General features: G+C 43.8%; 2 protein-coding genes and 1 long non-coding RNA gene across 4 annotated transcripts in view; 2 read left to right on the forward strand and 1 right to left on the reverse strand.

The window, feature by feature from the left end:
* VPS26C (VPS26 endosomal protein sorting factor C) overlaps window positions 1–681 on the reverse strand; it is a 23,957-nt gene extending 23,276 nt beyond the window's left edge. The window contains exon 1 of one of the 2 annotated variants that reach the window (XM_055703244.1): window positions 240–652. In XM_055703244.1, coding sequence (XP_055559219.1) covers window positions 240–296 — 57 coding nt within the window. In that variant the 5' untranslated portion in view covers window positions 297–652. Of the gene's footprint in view, window positions 1–239 lie in introns of both variants that reach the window. The other variant, XM_055703242.1, reaches the window with a different exon arrangement.
* LOC129735449 (uncharacterized) overlaps window positions 1–11,728 on the forward strand; it is a 17,568-nt gene extending 5,840 nt beyond the window's left edge. Inside the window, exons 2-3 of the long non-coding RNA XR_008731103.1 lie at window positions 6,983–7,130; window positions 9,626–11,728. This is a non-coding gene — a long non-coding RNA (uncharacterized LOC129735449). The remainder of the gene's footprint in view (window positions 1–6,982; window positions 7,131–9,625) is intronic.
* Window positions 11,729–25,342: 13,614 nt separating this feature from the next.
* Window positions 25,343–26,531, forward strand: part of DYRK1A (dual specificity tyrosine phosphorylation regulated kinase 1A) — an 88,093-nt gene continuing 86,904 nt past the window's right edge. Inside the window, exon 1 of the mRNA XM_055701499.1 lies at window positions 25,343–26,253. The gene's annotated coding sequence lies outside the window, so the exon portion shown is untranslated. The remainder of the gene's footprint in view (window positions 26,254–26,531) is intronic.

Genomic DNA, 26,531 nt, shown 5'->3' on the forward strand with positions numbered 1-26,531 from the left:
CGGCTGCCTCGGCGGGGACCGAAGCGGGAGACACGGGGAGGGCGGCGAGGGGAAGCGCTGGGCGGGGCAGGGAAGGGCGCGAAGCGGAGCCGCCGCTGCCGGGGCGGAGGCCGCAGGGAGCGGGTCGTTCCTCCGCCCGAGGGCGCGCCCCGGTGCCTCAGGGCGGCCGGCTCGGTGCGGGGCGGCCGGCAGGGCCCGGCGCCGGGCGGGCAGAGCGGCCCCGCGGGGCCCGCACTCACCCCGCAGCGGTAGACCTTGTTGGCCCGCTTGATCTTGATGTCTAGCGCGGTGCCCATCGCGGCTGCCGGCCGCGCGCTGCCACGTGACCGCGGCTGTCACGTGGCCCGGCCCGCAGGGAGGCAGCTCTGCCCCGGCCACGCGCTTCCGCCGGCGGGCGTGGCGGTGCGCGTGCCCTGCCCCACCGACATCCGGGGCCCCGCTGGCGTCACTTCTCGGCAGGTGACGCCGCTTCCCGCTCGGCTCCGCCCGCTTCCCGGTGGTCATAGCAACGAGGGGAGCGGGCTTCCTGCCGGGCGGAGGCCCCAAGGCCCGGACGCGTGTGACGCGGCGCGCCCCGGGGACTACAGCTCCCGGCGTGCCCGGAGGCCCGGCAGGGCCCGCCGCGGGCGGGGGGCGCCGCCTGGCCCCGTGGGACGGGGAGGCGGCGCCCGCGGGGAGGCGGCGCATGCGCAGGGCTGCTCGGCCGTAACGGCCGGGCTCGGGGACAGGCCCTCGCGCGTGCGCAGGCGCGCGCCGTGCGCCAGTGGGCGGGGCGGGGCGGGGCGGGGCGCCGAGGGGGACTGGCCGCGCCTGGGGGCGCCGCGGGCGGGGGTTGGCGCCTCTCGGCGCGGGCGCGCGGGCGCCGGGGGCCGGTCAGGCGGCTCGGTGCGGGCCGCGGCGCTGGCCTCGGGCCGCGCGACGGGACGGGGCGGGACGGGGCCCCGCAAGCGGCGGCCGCGGCCCCTCTGGCCGGGGGCCCTGTTCTGGCCGGTGCAGTAGCGTTGGGCGATAAGGAGAGGCCTAGCGGTCTTTAAATTTACACTTCTGTCCGCGCTGAAGGGGATTAGCCTTACGCGTGGCCTATGGTCGTAAGAGCCTCTATATGTATGAGGACGAAACTTGTCTCTGTTATAATTACCCGTATGATTCAGCATACTGAATTTCAGTGTACATGCCAGCCTCTTCTCAAAGTTGTCTGCCACTGCTTTGATAAGCTTAAGAAGGCACTGTCTTGTAAAACACATAGTGAGAAAATCTGTCTTAAAAACCTGAAGCAAAGAAATAAATACCTGATGTGGAAAAAGCTGTAGGTGAAGTGGTGGTAACATGCATGGTCATGTTCTAGTACCGAGAGAAATGCTTCAATTTCTTAGAGATGTGGACTACACATCCGTAATTCTTGTGATTTCAGTGGGACCAGATACTGCCCATCAGCAGTATCTCAAGTTCCAAAGGAAAGCTATAAACCGTGAATCTAGTTACGATTGTTAATGCTTTTCTAAAATCATTATTCTTAGCGTGTTAAAAAGTGAGGGCAGCCATTTCATGGAGATGTTAGAAACACAAGCCAGCTTCAGAATCTAGCAACACCATTCTTGCCTCGTTTTAAAAGGTGGGAGTTCTTTAACTCGCTCTTAAACTATAACTTGGTGGGGGAACAGGATTTGGATAGATCATTGGTTTTTGAGTATAAGCAATCAAAATAACCACTGAAAGCCTGAACAAAAAAATTTGGAAGTGGACTGTGCAGCTACTGTAAGCTGGCTCTGCTGTAACAGATGTGCATAAAGTGCACAGCTGAAGGATCAAGACAGATTTGTCTGTGGAATGCTGTCTTCCAAGAAATCTTTAGATGGTCCAAGACGGACACTCAGGGAAGTGTTCATTTGTGGCATTATGGGTCTTTGGAGCCTGATTGCTAGAGCTGGTTCTCCTTACCAGAGCTTGAAGACTAGTTTCTGAGCATTTTTATTACTGTCCTCCATTAAAACAGCTAATGCAAATGTGTCTAGAAGAAATTAGAGAATGAATAAGCCTTTCAAGGACTCTAAAGTTCTCTGTATTTTAATTTTATTGCCTAGTATAAATAACTGCGTTTTTTTAAGATCAGTATTGAGAGGTAGCAATCTAAAGATACATTTTCTTAAGTTTCACGTAGTTAAAATAAATACAGCCCCTGTCAATGGTGGGAGTACCATGTCCTAGCAACAGCATGCAGAGAGACTGTTCCTGAGCGTAAAGGGACTCTGGAAGTGACAGGAGGGAAGCACTCACAGCTTACACACATGGTTGACAGCACTCCAAGTCTGCATCCAGTCCTCTCAGCTACTTGAAGCCGAGAAGATGGTTCTGTCCTATTCCTCCTCTCCCCTACACGTGCTTCAGTACTAAAGACCACCTCATCACTGTGTCCTCTTCCTGCTTGAGTGCTTACAGAAAGCTTGGCAAACACGCTTTTGTAATGAGGAACATCTTTTGTTTTGGGAAAAGAAGTGAGATATCTAAGTTATTCCACATTCTGCAGAGTGTTGTTTCAGAGAAGAGAGAATAAAAGTGGTCAGTGTAAAGAGAGAGGAGCATCTAACTTTGATTACTGAATATTAGTACCATGCCTCATATAGCTAGTTACTAGTTACTGTGAGGGAGGTAAAGAGGGATTTTTTTTCATTTTTATTTTTTATCCCAACGATGGAGCACATGAAAGACAAAACTTATTGCCTAGACAGTGTAGTTGCCTTCTGAGTATGTAGATTTTTCTGCCATTACTTTCACAATCAAGTGTTTATCATTCTTAGGAAACTTCTTTAAAGGTACTTCAGTTACTCATTTCTAGGAACTGAAGTCTTGCGTCCAGAAAAAGCTCCTGTTGGTACAAGCTGTAGCTGCCCATCTGCCTAGCAACACGGATCATCACAAACAAACTGCTCAGGAGCACCCTGGCTCCCAATGAGCCTGGTGTCCAAATACAGTCTCTGTATTGACAGTTCAACACTTAGTGCAGTTCTTTTTGCCAGCATTGGATACCTCTTTCATGACCATGACCTCTGATGCAAGGTATGTTCTGGTGGACTAGTGAGGCTGTTGGCTAAAATAAAAGAGATTTGCAGATGTGGCCATAAGTGTTTCTAAATGTCTGGACTGAGCTGATACTAGTTACAATGATTAGAGATGCCCAAGTCAAATACCAACCTCATCTCTTCAATTCAAGCTTGCCAAAATCTGACACTGATATTTACTGTTACTTTCCTGTGATCATCCCTTCCCCTTTTAACCACTTTTATCACAAGATAATATATATATGTAAACGGTTTATCAGAGTCAAATCCAACTTTCTGAGGGGAAAATCATGAGTCACCAAGTGATCATCTCTTGTATTATTTGTTTCTGGCATGGTACTAGCTACAGACCTAACTAGAACCATTCATAGGAACTGATTTATTTTGATTGATTCAAGTTACAAATTTTCTTTACTGAGTATCCACCTCATACAGAATTATTTTGGAAGATTTCAGCAAAACCAGTTAAACAGTTCAAGCTTCAGAGCAAAGGCTTGAATCTTGGCACTGAGTCCTGTCATTGTCAGGAGCGTGCTGCTTCTGTCCACTTGAAAAATCCACTCCACATTTGGACAAATGGTGAGACTGAAAATTTTAGGCTTCATTTGGCCAACGGGAGGTCCTTCACAAAATTGCAACTGTGTTTCCTGTGCCCCAGCCAGACTCCGGGATGGAAGCGCAGAAGCAATGAAAAGGGAAAAGTGGGTAGCTAAGGGGCTTCTTAGGGAACGACTGGTGCCCACAGACTGGGCAGCTCACTCGTCACACCTCAGCTGACAGCCACTACCTGCAGCACTTGTGACAAAACGTGGGGCTTACTTCCTCTGGGGGCAGGCCCAGGCACGTGCAACAGCCTGTATCCCTCTGAGGCAATTTAAGCAGCAGTGGTCTGTGATGGGGGTTAAAATACTCCAAACAGATTGTGTGTATGTGTGATACATGCAGTAGTGTGTATCACTACTATGGCATGTAGCAGGATTTGGGAGGCATTTTCATTGCTTTCTTCAGCTTTTAGGAATTTGGAGGTGCTAGTTAGATCACAGAGTTGGAAGATCACAGGTTAGGTAATTACAACATTAGAGTTACTCTGCAGTCCTCAGATGCTCTCTCTGTATATGTATTTTAATGACAAAACCATAGTGAACATCTCTCTCCCTTAAAGCAGTTCTTTTATTCCTCCTTTTTTTCCTGTTTGTTTGGTGTTTTTTTTTTAGTTAGTTTGGTTTTTTTAAACACAGTTTTATTTAGAAGATCTGAATTAATTTAGAAACATAGTAGCTACTTTGATATGACAGCTCTTTATTACTTAATTTATGTTACTGTTGTTGGTTCATGCAATGCTGCATTCAGCTGTAAGAATAACATTAAATAAATATATTCTTTTTATTCCGGAGTTTATGACAAAGACCTAAACTAAAAGGGTACATATTTTGCTTGAATTCACCTTGCATGCAGTTCTAACTTTGTAGTTAACCAAACCCAAACTTGACTTTGAACTTCAGTCATTGTTTTCAAGTTTTGCTGAGCCTGAACCAGAACTGAACTAGAACAACACTGGTAACAGATGAACCTAAACTGCAGCCAAATGAAAAAATTGTATTAACTTCAGTAGAATAAGGAAGACTAGTGGAAAATGTGGGCCCACTCTGGAAAGAAATGGGAGACCTGGTTACCTGAGATGTGGAGGAGGCTGGGATACTCAATGACTTTTTTTGCCTCTGTCTTCACCAGCCAGTGCTTCAGCCACACCGCCCGTGTCGCAGAAGGCAAGGCAGGGAGTGGGAGAATGAAGAACTGCCCACTGAAGGAGAAGATCAGGTCTGAGACCATCTAAGGAACCTGAAGATGCACAAGCCCATGAGACCTGATCAGATGCATCCATGGGTCCAGAGGGAACTGGTGGATTAAGTGGCTAAGTCACTATTATATTTGACAGGTCGTCGCAGTCCGGTGAAGTTCCCATTGACTGGAAAAGGGGAAACATACGCCCATTTTTAAAAGAGAAAAAAGGAAGACCCAGGGAACTACAGGCTCGTCAGTCTCACCTCTGTGCCCGGCAAGATCATGGAGCAGATCCTTCTCGAAACTATACTAAGGCACATGGAAAATCAGGAGGTGATTGGTGACAGCCAACAAGGCTTCACTAAGGGTAAATCATGCCTGACAATTTTGGTGGCTGCTTATGACAGGGTTACTGCATTGGTGGATAAGGGGAGAGAAACTGACATCATCTACCTGGACTTGTGCAAAGCATTTGATGCTGTCCCACATGACATCCTTGTCTCTAAGCTGGAGAGACATAGATTTGATGGATAGACCATTCAGTGGATAAGGAATTGGCTGGATGGTTGGTCTCAAACAGTTGTGGTCAACAGCTTGATATCCAAATGGAGACCAGTAACAAGTGCCGTTCCTCAGGGATCAATATTGGGACTGGCACTGTTTAACATCTTTGTGGGCAGCACGGACAGTTGGAATCAAGTGCACCCTTAGCAACTTTGCTGACAACACCAAGCTGTGTGGTGTGGTTGACATGCTGGCGGGAAAGGATGCCATACAGAGAGACCATGACAGCTTGAGTGAGAGGTGCACCTAAGCAAACCTCATGAAGTTCAACAAGGCCAAGTGCAAGGACCTGCACATGGGTCAGGGCAATACCAAGCACAAATGCAGGCTGGGTGGAGAAGGGATTGAGAGCAACCCTGAGGAGAAAGACTTGGGAGTGTTTGTTGGTTGGCAAGAAGCTCAACATGACCTGGCAACATGCGTCTGCAGCCCAGAAAGCCAACCGTGTCTTGGGGTGAATCAAAAGAAGCGTGGCTAGCAAGTCAAGGCAGGTGGTTCTCCTCCTCTGCTCTACTCTCATGAGATCCCACCTGGAGTACTGTGTTCAGCTCTGGGGCTCCTAACACAGGGACACAGAACTGTTGGAGCCAGTCCAGAGGAGGGACATGAAGATGCTCGGAGGGCTGGAGCAGCTCTCCTGTGAAGACAGGCTGAGAGAGTTGGGGTTGTTCAGCCTGGAGAAGAGAAGGCTCCAAGGAGACCTTATAGCAGCCTTCCAGTGCCTAAAGGGGCCTACAAGAAAGCTTGAGAGGGACTTTATACAAGGGCCTGTTGTGATAGGACAAGGGGTAATGGCTTTAAACTGAAAGAGGGTAGATTTAGATTAGGTATTAGGAAGAAATTCTTTACTGTGACGGTGGTGAAACAGTGGAACAGGTTTCCCAGAGAAGCTGTGGGTGCCCCATCCCTGGAGGTGTCCAAGACCAGGCTGGATGGGGCTTGGAGCAACCTGGTCTGGTGGCAGGTGTCCCTGCCCATGGCAGCGGGGTTGGAACCAGTTGATCTGTAAGGTCCCTTCCAGCCCAAACCTTTCCATGGTTCTATGATTCTATGAATGATATGTACATTTGTTTTATACATGTAACTCATCTCCTTTGGGACATTATTTTAACAAATAAGTTTAAATTGTTCAGAATAATCAGGCTTCTATGAAATTTGCCTCAACCCAGAGCTGAAATGTATGCATTAATTGGTATAGAATGATAGCATTAATGGTTTGGAATAAGCAAAATTTAGCCTATGCAAATTGGGTAAATGTCCATAGGGAAGCTGAAACATACTTTTTTTCCTGCTTTTTTTAATAGTTTTGAAATATTTGCTTAGAGAACAGTGGTATGTATACTTAAGGAATTCAATGGGAGAAGTTGTACAGGTAGTACAAAGTCACGACAATAGAAATGTACTTGAAAGTTCACTACTTGCCATCAGAGGAATATGGAGTATGTAATACTGAAAGAGATCAGAGGTGATTAAGTCTAATAAAATAATAATTTCAAATATTGTTCATGTATTGGACAGTTTTTAGAGTACTACATGGTTTGTATAAGCATATGTTTGATAAATTGAAAATTGTTTTTCAGAGCACCTGAGGGGAAAGGCTGTTCTTGACTTCTAAGTAACACAAAGGAGTTCACTGAAGAAATAACTGTAACTGATACACTAAACAATAGCAAGCGTACTGGAATTATCTTTGGCGGAGGAATCTTACCAATCACAGCATTGTAACATGTAAGCGGCAGTTTTTCTGAATGCCTCAGAAATGAGGAAGATAATAAAAAGAAATTAAAATCTCTGTACCACATATAGGGGCTATATATACACACATTAAATCTTATCAATGTTTTCCAAAACATTTTGCATTGCACGGAAATTTCTTTTTCGTTAAAACTTCTCCTTTTAAAGTATATCACACTTAAAAGAACTATGCATATATAAATAAGAAAAGGCTACAGAAGACAAAAAAATACACCTATTTGTTTAAATGTCAAGATCGAAAAAGCTAGTCAAGATGAAACTAACCTGAGGAAAAGTCCATACAGAAGGTCTAAAGAAAGCCAGATAGTATCTCATGTTAAAATTAAGAGAGGTACAATAAAAGTAAATGCACAAAGACTTGGAAACAAAAGCCATAAATAGAGCAGTAGAATGCAGATGTACATTATTTGTCCATGTTAATACTTTTGTCCATGTTAACCATATTCAGCCACTAGAAGGTAAAAAACAAGGACTAGATTCTGTGCTATTGAAACCTACAGAGCTTTTTGTGTTAACTTCAGTGGCAGTAGGATAAGGACTCCTCTAAAGAGGTTAAAAGCACTGCAAACTGCTGTGTCACAGGAAATGTAGACACCTAATTTTGTGTGTGCCTGTCAACAAAGCAGTGCTGGAAGCTGAGGTATTGAAAAAGCAGGAAATGGTGATAGGAAGAGAAGATACTAAATGCAGATAAACCCGCAAACCAGATAATATTGGTCAAGGTATTTTGAAGCTATTTAAGAATGTACTAACCCATTTTCCAGCAAAAACGCAGGATTTTTAAGGGAAGTACCTCCAAGTAAATGTCATTAGATGGTTTAAAAAGGGCTTGAACTGACTGAAAATTGATCTTTACTTCCCTCTCAAAAGAATTAGCATATATGGAAAATAATGTCATGAAACATGTAGGGGGCTACAACCAACACTGGATAAAACAAAAGAAGTGATTTAGACATAAAAAAAAAAAAAATTGAGAGTCTGGTAGGACAAGAAAATAGTGACAGGCAAGGCCTTATCCTGAATAAGAAGTACTTTAGCATCAGAAAAAACCTATAAAAATAAATGGTAATTTTTCCTAGTGCAAAAGGTTGATACTGCGTGTTGTGAGATTCTGTATGATGATGTGCAAGTTGATCTTAAAAATTTTGTGGAAAAAGAAATTCTTAACAAAATAGTAAAATTCACAGACTTCTGTGTGAGAACTCATTGATATAAAGGAATTGTTTTGTAAGTGCCAGATAACCTATGGCGTGATATAAGTATGTAGAATAAAAGTATGATACAAGTAAGATACCAGTATGTAGAACAAAACCAGTAAAAAGTAAGTTGCACACTCCTACTGAAACTTGCATATTCCTACAGCAGCAGTAGGCAGTGTTAAAAAAAAAAAAAGTTAAAATAATATTAAAATAATCACACATAATTAATGTGTAAGATTCACTAACTCTTTGAATGCTGATAGGGCTTGAAAAGTAATTTGATATTTATATAGATACTGAAAACATCCACAGTCATATTAAACAAAAAAAAGTGTTGCCCAAAATTTATCTGGGAGCTGGATGTTTCATAACTCTCCATGATTTTTTTTTTATGACAAGTCTTATGTAGATAGCAAACTCTTGAGTCAATTAACTCACTAGTTTGATCTTACTTAATGATTTTTTTATTCCTTTGGTTATTAAGCCCAGTACTTAGGTCAGAGGAGCAGAAACTGCTGTGTGTTCCCAGGAAACAGCATATGTGCTTACTCATAATGCAATATAAACCTCACATTTTACACCGGCTTTTATAATCAACATGCTTTGCATAGCTAAGTTTTGTAGCGGCCTGAAAGGAGACTTGAATGTAACAGAACTTTTTAAATTTAATTTTTTAAGATATTGATTTGGGACTGGAAAAAAAATATATCAGTAACCGATATCAATACCCTCAGGTGTTTACACTTTAATGTGACATAAATAGCTTTTAAAACTCCAAGTCTAAAATTACAATTTATGCATTAGTTTTTATCCACTGATGTTTCTTTCTGCTAGTTGTAATGAGTATGTAAATGGGCATGCAATTGAAGGTATGTTATTGATGAGATATTTACAACCTTACTATTCTGACTGTTGGCCTGTGGACCTAACTGAGATAGATAGTACACAGATCATTTTTGGTTTACTTCTTGTCACATGAAACTATGTAACTTGGTCCCTAAAACAGTTTTTTCCTTTGGCGTATTTTAGATATGGTGGCAATGAGATACCGTCACAAAAGGTTGAGTGACACTACACATTTTTAATGATGTACTTTTCTGTACATTTGGATGGCAGTATTTTAAATGGGGGAAGGGACAGTATGAAAATTGTTTTAAACTTTCATATAGACACATACACATGTACACAGTAAAGTTATCTAATAATTTTCAAAGGCAGTAAAGCATGTATATGTGTAAGATGCTTCTTAAAAACCATGCTCATTTTCAGTTTTAGAACTCTCAGCATTGCAGCGACAGATCCTCAGCTGCTGGTTGAGCAGGACTTGGCACTGACTAAGAACGTCAGAGGAGAAAGAATCCTTTCGTTGTGGAGAAGAAAATGTATGTTGACAGGAAGATGCAAAGTAACTCTTCTGCACGGTAAATTCTGGTAAATTTAGGACTATTATCTGGTGTTCAAGAGAAACCTAGTTTTCATCCTCTTGCTAATAATGGACTACTCCAGCTTCTCCAAACATTTTAAAGACATACATAGAAGAAGAGGAAGCCAGCATACCTAAACAACAAGGTAAGGGCAATTATTAGAAGCAAGAAGGTATCCTTTGGAAACTGTGTTGGAATTGCAGAAAACAGATGAGTTCATAAATTATGTTACATAAATACAATAAGGCAGATCACAACTGAGCTTGAGGAATGACTTGCAAAGGCATAGAAAAACAACCCCAGCCATAAAACAAGTCCTTTTCTCTAAATATCAGGAACAGGAGGCTTGTTACAGAGTGGGTAGGGCCTGTAGACCATCAAAATGTAAAACATACACTCAGAAAAAGCAAGACCATGGAAGACTACCTTCATGTTCTTACATCTGTGTTTGTGGTGCAACAGCTTAGAGAAGTCCGTGCCAGAACTTTGCATTATGGGGAATTTAGCAGATTTATCTCATATGTAAGTGCAGGGCAGAAAAGGTTAGAAAATAAACAAATTAAGCAAGACTGATATCATGGGGACCAGGTGCCCTCCATCCAGGAGTTCTAAGAGAACTCAGGTGTCAAAAAGCTGAAGTGTGTAGCCTTTCCTCTGCCAACCAGGTGGGGAAGGCAAATATGAAGACCCAGGCAACTACACAAGAGTGAGCCCCTTTAGCTGTCCATGCTGAGCAAATAAGTAATACATGTCCTACAGAGCAGAATGACTGGACATACATAAATGTGACATCCTGAGGAAGGGAACATAGCTTTTGTTGTATTATATCAACTATTGCAGATCTATAATTCTTTGGTGATGTCACCATATATGAGGACAATCTAATGTGTAAGGCTTACTGGGATTTCCAGGGGCAATGAGGTTCCTTGACAAAGCATAATTAAAAAAAAAAAAAAAAAAAAGTCTAAATGACAGGAAACAGAAGTAAAACAGAAATAAAAGGTCAGTTTTCACAGAAGAGGGAGATCACAAGAGGAGTCTGTAGGGACCTGTGCTGTGACTTGTGCTGCTTAATGTATTCATAAATGATCTGGAAAAAGAGGGTGAGCAGTGAGATATCACAGATTGCTAATGATATTAAGCTATTCAGGTAAAGGAAAGGTAGAGGACAAATTGTGATGCAGTTAATGGGCTGACTGTGAAGAACTGAAGAAAGACCTTACGAGACTGAGTGACTGGATAATAAAATGGCAGATACAATTTGTTGTAGTTGTGTAAAATAGTGCACATGGGGAAAAATATATACAAGGATGAGCTGTAATCTGGTTTTCTACTCACAAATGAGATCTTTGGGTTCTGATTAATATTTCTGTGAAAATATCACCACAATGTTCCCTTTTACTTAGAAAAACAAATCAAATATTTGGAATTACTAGGGCTGGAACAGAGAATAAAACAAAGAACACTGTAACACATCCAGCCCAGTATCAATCCATAGTTCTCTGCATATCGAGTAGTATGTACAGTTCTTTTCTTCACATCTCAAAAAGGGCATAATAGAACTGGGAGTGATTCAGAAAAGGTTTCATAAGGATAACCAAAGAAACCAAACAGTTCTGTATGAGCTATACCCACAGGCTCTTAACTCTGAAAAACAGATGACTGATGGAAGATATGACAGAGGTCTACAAAATCACCAGTGGCAGAGAAAAGATGAAGATGGAGACACTATTACTGTCTTTTTCCAGTATCAGTACTAAGAACATTTATGAAGCTGGCAGGAAGCATGTTCAAAACAAAAAAGGTGTATTCTCTACATGATGTTGAGCTGTGGAAATTTTTGCTGCAAGATGCTAAAGGTTTGGGAGATAAACCCAACCAACCAAATTAACAGAAGAAAAGTCCATTAAATATAAGGGCTGTTAAATAAGAAAACATCACCCACTGTCCACATTGCAGAAGCCTCCAAACCACAGATTACTGGACACTGGGAGTGCCTGGGGACAACACGCTTACCTTGTTCACAGGCTTTTCCTTGGGCATCCTCTGTTGGCTGCTGCTGGAAACTAGATACCAAACTAGGTGAGTTTTAAGTTCCCAATATAGCAGTTCTTCATGCAAATACTATATAAAAGAGAAGACTAAGAGGCCATGAGGTTTAGCATTGTGACATGATTCAGAGTCATGAAAGGTCAGGAGAAAAACCAATGACTTTGGGAAGAAAAAAATCTTAATCCATATAGCTGGAAAATAGTGTCAAAACCAGTTAGGCAGTGAAGTAGGTCACCTGTGTGCAAATACCCAGTATCACCCCTCTGCAGGCAAGGCATGCTGGTGTCTGAGGGTTCTGCTGGTGACGAATGGGACAGCTGCTAGCTACAAAGACATATCACTGAGCAGAGGGAGAGAATTAACTTAGAAAGCAAGAAATGAAAGAAAGACCACATGGTGGAAGAAAGGCTACCTCCCTGTAGGAGAAGAGGCCACCTCAAAATCCTTCTCCAAAAATAAAAGGAAAATCTCCATGAACTCTCCAGAACATTTTGTTTTTTCAGGTGGCCACTGCCATTGTGAGAAACAGAAAAGACAAGAGTGCAAATGTAGGAAGTAGTAATGCAAGAGGGAGAGTGACTGTCAGATGGGAAGAAGAAAATGCAATTTCTTCTCTTTGTGGTTGTATACTCAGAACTTCTCTCCTTTTAGATGTGTGGTAGAATATGGCATAATACTTCAATGCAGCCTGAATTAAAACCTTTTTATTCATTTTCATAAAGGTAACCTGAAAACAGACTGTATCAAAGATGCTCTTCCAGCCTCAGTGGTCTGCACATTCACCAGATTATAATGCTTGCTGCATTGAACTGTATAAGCTAAGACTGTAGTTGAGTATCCTTTAATAATCTCCCTTTTTCATAATTTAAAAAGTCCTTCTTCACTAGAGCTCTGTGTGCTTTGTTTCAACCCAAGAGTTAATAGAAACTTAAGCCAAATCAGTTAGTTTTTACTTATATAGCCTGAAGAAAATACATTTTCTGTTAGTTGCCAGTTGAAATGTCACACAATCATAATGCAAAAGATGAAATTTGGCTTGTGGTGCCATTAAGGAAAGGAAAAGTATTTTAAGTCTGAAGAAAATCAAATCATTATTTTGATGCTACAGATATTTAAAACTGAAATACCTATACTGGTGCAGTAAAACCTACTACTCATTCTAGATGATATATAGATAAAATCGTTTATAATGCTATAGGAATATCAAGCTGCTGTAGTACTGATTACTTTCATCACAAAGTTACCTTACACCCTTAGCAATGGCCTCAAAGGATTATTTGGTTCTAGCTATTCATAACCTAGTCTTCTGCCATTGACATGTCTGTTGCAAATGCTGTGCCATTTTGGAGGTGGTAGGTCTAGGCCCCCATGTCTTTCCTACCCAAGTAGGGGACTGGAAAGGTGACAGTATTTAGCAGATTAAGCAGCTAGGAGGGGCTGACAGCTCCATCAGTAGTACATAACCTCCAGAACTTAACTGTGATCTGTATACCACAGGTATGTAAAATCTGTGTCAGACAACAAACCTTGACACTTGACTGGGAATATAATTAATTTATAAATAGCTGAATTTTATTTAAATACTTTTTTTCTTTCTATAACCACAAAATGAAACATGTAAAAGAAGGTGTACTTTGGGAGTCGTATCAAAACTATAAGGTGCTTCTGCCGGCTATGAAGAAGCAGTGACTTAACACCTTTTCTCTCAGAACTAAGTGTGGCAGTCACTGACAGAATTTCGCGATACAACTGGAAGCTGTTGCAGAATGCCCTGGTTTTGTAGTTTATGATACTGTGTTGGGAAAAAGAACAACAAATGCTTGGAAAATGTCCCTAATCCAGAAGTAACTTTTATGCATTTTTTTTTCTTCTGGGGAACTCGTACAGCGACACTTGTCTGTTGCCTGTAAAAAAAATTGTATATTGTTGTCTCTTTGGCTAAGAAGTAGATGATGCTTAGGGCCGTCTGGGGTTTGGGTAAAAATTAATGACAGAGAGTTAGGATATTTTCTATAGTTTATTACAGACTGATTTCACTGCCCTGAAAAGCAACAAGAAAAAGACAATAAGAAGTTCTTTCTTGTGAAAATCTAAGCTAGAAATATTTTTGCTGCTGTTTTCAGCCTTTTAAACTTATGGTTGGTTTGCACTTGCTTGTAAGTTTCCCAAACCAAAATATTACTCTTTCCAAAGTAATCCCAAATTCTTCCTATTCCTTCCCCTTAAAAAAAAAAAAAAAGAAAAAAAAAAAAGAAAAGGAAGGAAAAAGAAAAAAAACCCCACGCCTGCCTGAAGCAACACCCAGGACAGAAAATTTCTTCAAAGTAGTTAAAGCTTGGCAAACCTATAAACAATGGAAAACAAACAGGGATTAGTTGGATGTTTGTCTCAGTCTGAATGCTCTGGACACTGAGAAAAAAACACAAACCACCCCAAAACCCCCAAAGCAAGGCCAGAAAGGTTTCAGTTGTTTCTCAGAACGAAGTTAGGAGTAAATAGGTTCTTTTAGTTTTCTGTTAAACCCTTGGACTTTTAACTGAAAACTCAGTCCTCTGGAACCAGGCTTTAATCAATATAGGTGCTGCCCTGGTGTCAGAGGTTTTCTGGTTTTTTCAGGTTTACCCCAGATCTCTATTATGGGTGCTCAAAGCTCTGACCACTGTGCATGCAAGTACAGCATGTCCAAGACACCCAGTGTATTCCCCATGTGTAGAACATGGCTCTGCATCACACATACAAGGGAGCCTGGTCTCAGTGACTACATACCATGTATATAAATTGATTTTTTTCAGTGCCAGGCTTATTGAACGTTGGCTTTGGGATCTCTTTGAAACTGGGACTTGGTTCTTGCCCCAGGGCTTGAGAAGACAATCATCCTTATCCTTCCCAAGCAAAATTATGAATGTCTAAAGAATCACAGTTGCCCATGCACAGTAGAAACTTTGCTAAATTCCCTGAAGTTCCTCCTTCTCCAATTAATACAGAAGCAGGCTAATTATACTTGCTTGCTCCAGCATGTGATAGCACCTGAGTTCTGGGCACCTGCACTACAGCGGGCTCCCAGGAATGTCTCTTCTGTCTTTTCAGCATCGCTGCTACTGAGGTCCAGAGGAGACACATATCTCACCAAATGTGAGAGGACAAGGAGCAGGGTTACTGCTGGCAAGGGGATAGCTACAAATGGGGCAAAAAAAGAACTCTGGGATATGGGAGGTGACAGAGACAAATGGTACAGACGAGTTTAAGCCTTAGCAAAAGAAGGCCCCAAGCTTCTTTTGATAAATACTGCTCTTGCTGTGCTTTCTTGGGTTAGTACTAGCAGCCATTGCTTTACATCTTAGATACATCCTATGATGTTTTGTAGTGTTAGGACTCTGCCTAATTTAATAAAAAGTCAATAACTTCCCATAGCACAAACTTAAATATGACATCTTATTTCATCTAGTTGAGCCTTTGATCAAGGTAGCTGGCTTTTCAATGTATTGGGGAGTTGTGTGCCCTCTTCAGTGGCCACTGGCATTAACCTAGCAATTAAGAGTAATATTTGGACTAAAGTGCCAGGAAGGGAGAGTTAGTAATTGTATAACAGAAGAGCTAAGTAACACAGTGTTCTGTACCATTTCACATAGGAAACTGTACACTCTTGTCCATTCCAGATATAAAGTACCTGTGTAAATTTGAGCAGGTTTTTTTATTAGCCTCCTGTGCATATAATTGGTACCATGTAATTAGTATTTTATTAAATTAATATAGTCTAGTTCTTCAGAAAATTTATTAATTCAGACTTCTAGGTATCAAATATAGGATTTACATTCAATACTGATGCACCTAGAATAAACTTAAAAAGTCAGAGTAAGTATGTTACAATAATTGTTTTATATGCTTATACTATTACAGATGCATCTTGGCTACGGCAAAGATAGGGTTGTGTTAAAGGGAACAGCTTAAAAATTAACATGTTTGGGATTTTCTTTGAAGTTAGTGGGATTTTGATATGCGCATTCACAATTTAGTTTTTAGACACTTTGAATTTTCTATGTGCTTTTCATTTAGCATTGTTACAATTTTTAACTGGAGGTCTTCTAAATTATATTCTGCCTGAAGTTTGGCTACAGCAGTCCAATTTCACATACCTGAGAAATATCTTTACAAAACTCCTCTGTCAATGCATACAAAATTCAGTTGAGGCTTATTGTGAAAAGACTTGCTATGACATATAGGTTGGAGGGGTAAAAAAAAATGGGTTTGAAGTAATTTTTCAGCTTTTGTTTTTCATAACTGAGTTTTATATACCAAGAGATAAACTTTATGTGCTGTGAGCATAACTGTTATGTGCTCTGCTTATAAACTCGATGATGTGTGCATTCATAAGCATGATAGTCTGTGCATTCATAAACTTGATGGGCCCTACATATAAAAATATTAGCTATCTGGAGTTATGTTAATTTTATTCTTCAGAAGGGAAAGAATTTATGGGCAATGCACTTAACAGAGAACAGACAAGTGGTTTTGTGCAACCACTGGCATAGTGAGTTTCATACACAGCTGCTGCTGAATGAAACCTTTCAATTGTCTACAAGACTTGCCACCTTTACTCAGTCCATTCTACAACTTAAAAAATGACAGATTTCTTGTGAATGACAGATTTCTTGCAAAACAGTTTAAAATACTATTTATGAAATACTACCAATGCAAATGCATAAAACCCAGCAACAAATGAAACAGTGGTAGAAGTCCTTTTCCTCCTCTACTCACAATCAGGTTTCACAGCACTTACGCAAAGAACACCCCTCATCTTCAATTACGCTACCAATGCCTGCCAATATTCCATCATCCCCAATATAAACCACTTTTTTCCACACATCATATAACTGTATCCACCTTCCGCAATTAGTACTGGTGCAGATAAAGGTGAGCTGGAGGAGGTCTATACTATTTACATACAATAACGTTAGTAATGTCATTGCCAGTAGTCAATGGTGGATAGTCAAATGTAGTTCAACATGCTTAGCATCTTGAAAGCCAAACCACCACTGTTTAAGAGCCACAATGCAGATTTAGGCACTTATATTTAATTTATTCAGAAATGCACTCCAAATATATTGACACTGAAAACACTTGACCACAAGTTTAGGCAATCTGTAGTTACCGTTCATCATTGTGTAAACATAGCCTAAACAAATCAGTGTGACTGCAGGAGTTTCCAACAGCTGTAGCACACTACTGTACTAGCTGTGCGTTTTGTGTTGACATAGATTTACTCAATGTACAAAGCCTGGAACTGACCTTAGGAAAACAACATGTGACAACACACGTTCCTGCAGAGAGAAAACCAGTAGTAAAGAACAACTACCCAACTACCTATTCTGTAGTACTTACAGGTCAGTTCTTGCCCAGCAAGTGCTGCCAAAACACAAGCATCTGGCCCAGCTCAGGATTTCCTGAGCTGATTTGGAGATGGTTAAAGCCATTTTTGCTAAGGTCTTTTCACCAACGTATCTGGGCTGAATAAATGAACAATCAGACCTTCTGACTGCAGCTGAGGAAGAAAATGGATGCATTACCCCAGATTCTTTTTTCGGGGCAGCTGGACCCCTTGCAAGATTTTCTGATTTCCTGAGACCTGAAAGCCATCTCTTCTCCAACCCTTTTATTTTTTTCTTTTTTTAAACTTACCCTGGCAGTTCAGCAGGTGGGTAGTTTAATATTAGAATTCCAGTACAAGGGACTTTGGGGTGGCCGTCACTAACACTGACACTAGGAGATAGATAGCCCTGTAGCGTGTTTAAAAAGAAAGGGGATGGAGAACTGTAAGGTCCAATAGAGTCAACCCAGCCTAACTCATTGCAAACCATCTAGTGGCCTTCTGGACTCATCCTCCCTATTATACCTCTAAAGGGGACTGGGAACCTGACTTAACCACAGGAAGAGCAGGCTGGCTGACAGGCTAGCACCAAATCGTTCGTATGACATTATTCTTCCCACACCAGTTTCACATCTGTGTCCACATATGTGCTTCCCCTACAGGTGCCTGTGGCATTCTGCCCCCTGCCCCCCCGACTGTTACAGACAGCCTGGGGAACCTACAGCGGGAATACTTCAGGGATATCCTTGCACTAGCAGAAAAACCCTGCCCGGCAGCTGGTGCGCTATTTTAGTAGCTCCGTTCTGGCAGGATTGCTCCTGTGGGACTTGACACCACAGCACTGGTTGGCCACACTTCTGGCATGCAGTAGTGATCATGATGAGGTGGGCAGGGGCATTTGCAGCATAAGGTCAGCACCAGCCTTGCCTGCCTTGCCAAGTTCCCTGGAATAGCTCATCGAGGTGAAACTGCAGGCCCCTAAAAAGCATGCCCTACAAAAAAAGGAGTGCTAGCCCACATAGCAATTAGCCTACATTAGTGATGCCACAGAATATGCTCAAGGGCCGCAGCAGTGTGTATAGCCAGGGAACTGAGTCTGAAATATACATTATAGCAAGGTAATGTACACACAGCTGATTTGGTTTACATGCATATTGGAAAGAAACAAACTCTTTTTATTCTGGTTTCATAAGGCTGAGTGGACTGCCTCTTAATTAGACCCTCAGTCCATCTCTCATAATAGTGTTTCAACTCCTGGTAATGATCAGCCACCTCGCAATTTGAAATAAAAGAGGTTCAGAGAAGTTCTGTGAAAATTGGTGGCTGGGTCAAGGATTGATCCTGGTTAATCAGTTAACTGTTTCTCACTTTGGGAAAAGCTGAACTGTAAGCTGAACTGTTAATACTTCTGTTTGGTTGGCTAACTGATCAAGCTGCACACGTGTAACCTCAAATAAGTCACAGTTCACAGTCCTCTTTGCTCAACAGATAGCGCAGTCACATGCTGGAGCTTTGGAGTAGTTCAGTGTCTGAGGTACAAAGGGAATCTGAAAACCTGAAATATATGGGACTGGGAGGGGATAGACGATCTGGGAGGAAGAAAGGACAGACAACCAAGCATTCTTGCTTCTACTGTTTGAAGAATGGTTTCTTAGTATGGTGAACCGCTGTAAGTGGCAAGTTTAGAGAAATGTAATTTACAACTCATTGCAATTTCTTTTTCTTTGCTAGCAGGAGGTTTTATAGTCATGGTAGGCACCTAGCAGAACACACTTCTAAGAACTTTCTTGAACAGATTTGTGAAGTCAGGGTACTGCCAATATCATGTGTTGGAACTTCACAGGTAATATCCCTCCAGAGGGAACACAAGAAGCTTTTTCCTGACATCAAGAACAAAGTTTTCATTTTAGTCAGCAAAGACATACGTTCTGCTGCACAACTGAAGAGTAAGGAAATTGTATTTTATATCACTGGATAAGCTTCAAAAGAAGCTGCCAATGAAGGAGGTAATTTTAACAGGAGAGTTTTTGACTCTTCCAGGAATTCCTACAGAGAAGCAAAAGCTTTACATTGAACAGGTGTAGGCAGAGTCAATTTAGCTATGTTACGACCAGCAGAACCAAATACAAATTTTGGGAGAGGCAAGAATTGTGTTGTACTAGTCCTTTTGGATGTGAGTGAAACTTTATGTTTAAATTAACGTAATATCTTTTTCATCTTTTCAAACACAGGGAAACCAGATCCCTCTAGAAGTTTGAAATTGAGGATGTAGATAAGTTCCCAGATAGGAAATACTTGACATTGTAGCACTTGAGTTGCAAAATTTTAAAGCATCACAATTCTTCAGGATGCCTGATTTTAACAGAAAACTGTTCTGCACTCCTAAAAATGTCTTTCTCATGGAAAGTGGTTTCAGGAGGACTTCTGTGATACAACTTTAAAGTATGTTTCCCTTAAAATAAGTAACACAGCCTCTTCTTTCCCAGAGGCTTCTTTCCCCAAAATCTCCATTGTTTTGGGGAAGGACTTTTAAACTGGAGTGGAGAACTGGTCATACCTAGGAGTATAAACCTGCTTCTTTATAGAGTGAGAACACCAAGGAATGCATGACTGCTGTTCAAGAGAATATCAGAGAAAACTCAGGGAGCTGCACATTTTTTTTTTTTTTTTGTAGCAAGCCTCATCCGGCAGCAACAGCAGCAATTCCAGGACCTTCTGGTCCAGAGGCGTGCCAACCTACACAATATGCGGTACTGGCTGTCAATCCAAACCTTGTACTATCAAAGCTGGGCTCTGATGATGACTCAAAAGCATATCTATCTACATTCAAATAGGTTACCATGGCAACCTCTCTGGCCTAAAAAGAGATGGACCACATTAGTTACTTAGCAGCACCTTTTTGACAGGCGAAACACAAGCTGCTCACTCCAGATGATGGTTTGATTTAGAATTAAGTCTGTCTGAGAGGTGCCATGGCGTTCTCTGAAGTGTTAATGATGTAACCCAGAGAGAAGAACTTTTGGGACTTAACTTCAGATTGTGGCCTAGTACCAAAGACATTGAGCTATATGGTGGCTTTGCCTGAGAAACACAAGTTAACAGAACAGTTGACATCGTAATCTTTTTTTCTGTGTTATGAAGAAATCTCTCTGAAGATCTAAGCTGGGTCTGCTGGCCTAAGAAGGCCACTCTTGCAGAAGATGTGCAGGATACCAAGGGATATTTGAATTGATACTAGCAAAAAAACTCATCTAAATTGAAACATCTATTCACAGTACAAATATTAAGTCCTGGAAAGGTCAGAGTGCCCATGACTGGTGTGAGGGAAGCCTGGAGTTCAGACAGAAATGCACACACCCCAGAAGAAAAACCTTGTGGCTATAATGGCTTTTTAGGATTTGGATCACAGAATGAAGACTTTCAGAACATACAGTGAAGAGGTAAATGGACCCTGCTACACAATATAGGAAGGCTGAAAAGGGGAAAACTGGGACATATTACCCATAGTCACATTCCACTATCAGTAAACTGTGTGGCTGAAACAGCAAAATGAGTATCTATAGTTTGAAGAAGGAAGAGATGGACCCAAGCTGGTAAGATACTGAGCAGCTTCTGTAGACGTGGGAACTACCTAGCCCTTTAATTAGGAAAACATCTTCATCCCCAAAATGGTAGAGGTGGTCTTAATGATATAATGTATACTCAGAAGGACCTCAAAAATTACCATCAACATAACTGTAGTGCTGTAATTCTTTGACTGGCAGAACTCTGGGCTGAATAACTAAAAAGCTATTTTAAAATACTAGTTATGCGAGTAGACATTCCTAACTCAGGAGTTATGAACTCCTGGTAATCTTCCACAGGAAGTGAGGAAGGTTCTGAAATTAACTACTGCTTCCGACATCTGGGAGCCCAGGTGAGTAAATCTGGCATCATATGCAGACTTGTAGACTATACCCCATAATCAGAGGCAAACAAGTAAACCCACAAATAAATGAGCAGAACTGGCCATTGTGGATGTAAGAAGTGTCACTTTTAGTGCACCAGTAGTCCATTCTTTCACTAAAAGGAATTTTAAAAACAATTATAAAACAAACAGACCTAACAAGTAATTCCTTTCTAATCTTTACTGGGTAGAAGCCTCAAAGGATGGAAGTAATGTTATGTAATTTGCACTTTCCCCTCTAATTTATTGGTCTCTTTAATCTATTTCTTTAATAAAAGAGAAAGTAAATAGGAACACACAAATATTTATTTCTGACTTTATATTCATCTGCCATGCTGTATTCTGTTGTTCTACACTTAGATGACAAAGTGTATGGGTTTTCCCTCTAATAGCAACAACAATGACGACAATGATAATAATAACCATCAGTCTGAGAAACCCTATATGTTTCTACAGCATACTTTCTGTGGTAGTCCTGCACCTTTGGGGACTCTTGAATTATTTAAGTCCCAGTTACAACTGTTTCTGCACTGGTCCTAAGTCTACTTTGTTAACAGCATAAATGTAAATGCACACCAAAAAAGAGGAAAACAGGAAGGATTATATTTTTCAGCAAAATCATACCGAAAGACAGGAGAGGCAGAACACTCAACCATGGTTAACTGTAAGGTAAATTTCTGTCCCATTAAAATACTGTAATTTAATGTTTTGAATGTTGTGTATAACATCACCTTGCACCTACTGAACTAAGAAAACTTTAATACTGCTTTGTTGTTTCTTTTACATCTATTTCTCTAGACTGTTGTATATTATTTTGTCTCTTAGATCTTATTTCTCCACACTGTATTTTTTCCTCCTCATTTTTATGTACATTTTTCCTTATTTTTTCTCAAGTTTTCTGCTTACTGTTGTTTTTTTTTTTGGCCCAAAATAGTCAGCTTTCTGAGGGGTTATTCTCTTAGGAAGAGAAACCCAAGTATTTCTTAGGAGCCTGTCTACTAATTCATAAAGAATGTATGCAAACTCCTATTTTCAAGTGTAATAACTGAAATACTGTCAACCTACTCTAGGTGGTTTTTGATGAAGAGTTAAAAAAAAAAAAAAGACTGTCAGTCTCAGTCTTTCCTGTCTTGACAGTCCCTTCCTTCCTAAAAAAACCCAAACGTGTAAGATATGATAACTCATTATTATGAACAAAGTAGCAGAAATTAGCAAGTATTGGGATCCCCTCCTTCTAGATCACAAACTTATTTCTCACTGCTCCATCTTCAGCCTCTGTTATCTCCACTACTTCTCTCAAAAGTTGATCCCTTAGAAGGTAATGGTTCTTGCTGTCATACTTCTTTTTGGTCGGTTGTATTGAGTTCACTACCAAAACCAGTTAAAGTGTACCTTAGTCTTTTACGCCTTACTCCCACCCCACATTTATGCAATACCAACCTTTTGGTTACTCCAGTACAGTCATTTATGGGATGTGTTACACAATGGATCAGGAAGCTGAGCTGGTTTTAAAATCAAAACAAAACTCTGCAGGGAGCAAGATTCTGGCTGAGTCCCAGCATAGAAGACCCTCACTTCCCAAACGCTAGACCCAACCTTTACCCTAGCTGTATCTGCAGCACAGAAGAGGACTCCTAGCTCCCAGTGTGAAGATAAAGCTCTGCTCTGCTCCACTGTGTTTCCAGGTGAGGCAGGATTCTGGTAGTCAGCCTGGAAGATGCTCAGATTCCTAACCCTAGCCCTAAACCTACTGGCAGCAAAAGACACAAGTCCTCGTCCCAGTGCAAACAGACAAGCAAGTCTAACCTGACACCAGCTTTAATCCCAGTTTCTGTGGCTGGAGCAGGATTCTGGTAGAACTGCAGTTCATGATGGCCTTGTTCCTTAATTTTAATGGTTACCAACTTCAACAGTTTAGCTGTTGAGGACCTAAACAGCATATGTTGTAGGCCATCTGTAGTGTGTATACATGTTTTGAATGAAATGGACATTTAAGAGAGCACTGAGGTACAAGAGAAGAACTATACAAGTTATTCATTATCAAAATAATATTAAGAAGACAAAAGTATTTAGTTGTTTGTGCTGGAAACCCAAATTTTAAAAAAAGGCCATCACCTTTTAAAGGACATTTTATCTCAGCACAAGTTGCCACATACCATAAGCTTAGGTATAGCCAGGAAAATAAAATTAGAGGACTACTGAGCAAGTGTACAAACTCATGAAAACTCTGTAATATTTTTTAAGTATTAGGAGAAGAAAACCAACCCAATTCAAAAGAACCCCCCACAAACCCCAAACACTCCATTACAGTAAATGGTGTGACAACTTTCTATGAGTTGCCTACATTGAACTGCAGAGAAATTATTCGGCCACTGCATATCACCATTCACACAGAATGGCAAAGAGATTTTAGTAAGGTTTACAAAATTCTTGTGGGGATGGACCCCACTGTCCCCAAGGGAAGAGCTGCCCTTCCTTACCGATGAATGGGGGAAGAGCATATGCAAGATAGCTAACGCTTTTCTGTATGTTTTGGATTTCCTGTACAATATACTGTGCATGCAGGTACCCTAGGCCAAAATATGATACTAACTTGGGAGTCCCTGAGTGGAAGCAGGTGATCCTGTGGGCCTTTGTTATGCTGCAGAACATGCGCATTGGCTTTCTTCATCCAGTGGTAAGAACTGCATTCTGGTCACACTTGAAGGCAAAGAGAGAAGTGTCAAAAGCAGCTCAAAGTGACCTCTCAATCTTTCTGGGGCTGAGGAGAATGAGAAATGACTGCTTAAATTATGGTGCTCCCAGACACCTACCACAGCTTTAAGGTGCAATTTCACGGGTGATTTAATTTAACCTAATACTGTGCTGTTACTCAATGCGGTGGTCCCACAATACCCCAACCACGCGTTCCTGCCATCTCCTGCGGATCAGTATTTCTCCTAGCTATGCAGAGAACTTTTTTGTTTGGATGGGTGTGTGTCTCAGTTTGATCATACTAGCATTCTAGAAAAAAACAGGCAGAGGAGCTGTATGGCTGAAGGTGGAGGGACTCAGGACTGCTATTTTCAGCTGCAACAAAATTTAGCTTGGTTGAACTGCATGTGATACTGCATTTGTAAAGCAATGCTTAGATTATTTGGGAGAGATATGACTTTGGCTGTTGCTGCACCTGTCTCCCTGTCGTTGGTTGCTTATTTCCACCTTTTAAGTGGAAAGAAAAAATATTAATATAGGAAGAAAAGCAAATGGAACAAGTGTTAGTAATATGTCCTAATTTCTTCAAGGAGGCTGGCTGTGAACTAAAATGACTAGATTAAAGTATCACGTTAGAATTAAAGTATTAGATAAAGGCCATACTCTACTTTTTGATCTTTGTAGGCATTCCAGAAAAAAAAGAAAAAAAGAAAGAAAAAAAAAAAATCCCTGTCACAGATTTAGGCTAGCTGCACCAACACCGCAGCTCGGCTCCGCAGCTGCGGGCGGAAGGCGGCTCTCCCTCAGCGGCTCCAGGCTGCCTCCCCTGAGCACACCCGCTCCGCCCCTGCCAGGCGAGGCAGCTCCCGAGCGGGTTTTTTTTTCCTGTGTTTTGGGGAATAGATGGCTGTTCAGAGAGGGCACAAGAGGGACCCCGCCCGCCCGAGTCCCGCGGACGCACCACCGCCCTCCCGCGGCCTTCAGCAGCCCCGGGCCTGCCCACCGCGCGGGAAACCCGGCCTCGCCCGGCCGCAGGGCCCCGCTCCCCCCAGCGCCGCCCGGCCCGACCGCCGCGGTGCCGGTGCCCCCTGCGGGCCGGGGAAGGCGCCGCCGCAGCCCGGCGGGGAAGGCGGGCCGCCCCCTCCCGGTCGCCCACCGCGCGGCAGGGGCAAGGGCAGCGGCTCCCCTCCCCCCCAACGCCGTTACCGGCCCAGTGCCCCGCCCTGGCGCCTCCCCCTCCCCCACGCCGCGGCGCGCCGGGGCCATCCCGGCCCGCAGCGGCGCGGATACCGTCACACGCCGGAGGGCGGGGGGGCAGCGGTTGCCCGGGCGACCATGGCCCGCCCTTCGCCCGTCGCTCTCCTCCCCGCCCTCCCACGTCAGCGCCGTCTCCCGCCCGGCCGGGGTGGGGCAGCCGGGCCGCGTGATTGACAGTTGCCATAGAAACAGGCTCGCCCCGTCGCCATTTTGTCAGTTAGCTTTTTTTTAAAAAAAAAAACTTCCCGCCTGAATCGTGGGTTTTATTTATTTTTTTTTTCCCCCTCCTCCTTCCCACCTCCACCCCGAAAGACGTTATCGCACGAGAAAGCGAAAGAACACCCTCAACAGAGCTGTCCCCCGCGGGTCCGCCGGGGCACGCAAGCAGGCCGCCCCGCGCGGGCGGGCGCGGACGAGGACAGGCCCGAGGCGGCGGCAGCAGCGGTGCGGGGCGGCGGGGCGCGGGGCGGCGGCGGCGGGGCGGTGCGGCGCCCTGGCGAAGCCGGTTCGCGAGGAAGGGAGGGGGAGGGAGGAGCGGGCGGGGAGGGAGCGAGGGAGGGGGAGGAGGTAGCGGCTGGCAGGCGGGGGAGGGAAGGAGGGAGGGAGCGAGGAGTTCCCGGGGGCTCGGTACGGCGCTGCGCTTCCCCCCCACCCCCTCCTCCTCCTCCCCCCGCCCGCTCGCGCCCGCCCGCCGCTGTCCCCGCGCTGCCTGGCCGGGGCTCAGGCCGCCGCCGCCGCCGAGCCGAGGTGGGGCCGGGCCCTGCCGTTGCCGTTGCCGGGCGCTGCGCAGGTTTGGAACGCGCGCCATTTTGTGAGCGATAGAAAATCCAGCCCGGCCAGGAAGCGCCGCGGATCCGCCCGCCGGGCCGGGCCCCCCCTCTTCGCCGCCCAGAGAGGAAGGCGCGGAGCGGACAGACCCTACGGCCGGTGCCCCCCGCGCCCCGAGCGGCACCGGCACCGCCGCCAGCCGTGCGGGCCCGAGCGCGGCGGGGCGGCCGGACTGCGGAGCGCACAAGAGGGAGGCGCTGCCGCGCCGGGGCCCCGGCCGAGGCCGGGGGAAGCGCTCGCTCCTCGCCCTGCTTGCGCCCGCCGCCCGAGGGAAGAGGCCTCGACCGGGAGAAGCCGGGCCGGAGCGCAGGGCCCGCCGCCCCCCACACGGGTAAGTGAGACGCCTCAGCCGGTGGCGGGGAGCTACGCAGCGGGACGAGCTGGTGCCACCTCCCGGCCCGGCGCGGTCGAGGGGGGCGCAGCGCAGGGGGCAGCTCCGCTGCCATCTTAGAGAGAGGAGGTGGGGAGAGCGCAGGGGCCCGCCGAGCCCCGGGCCGGCGCTGGCAGGGCCGGGACCTGTACCGGGCTTTGGACCTGGCCTTCTTCCCCGCCCTCCTTACCGCCGCCCCCTTCTGGGGCAGGCCGGGCATGGCCGGGGGGGCAGCGGCG

Source organism: Falco cherrug, chromosome 2 (genome assembly GCF_023634085.1).
Source record: "Falco cherrug isolate bFalChe1 chromosome 2, bFalChe1.pri, whole genome shotgun sequence".
NCBI classification, from domain to species: Eukaryota; Metazoa; Chordata; class Aves; order Falconiformes; family Falconidae; genus Falco; species Falco cherrug.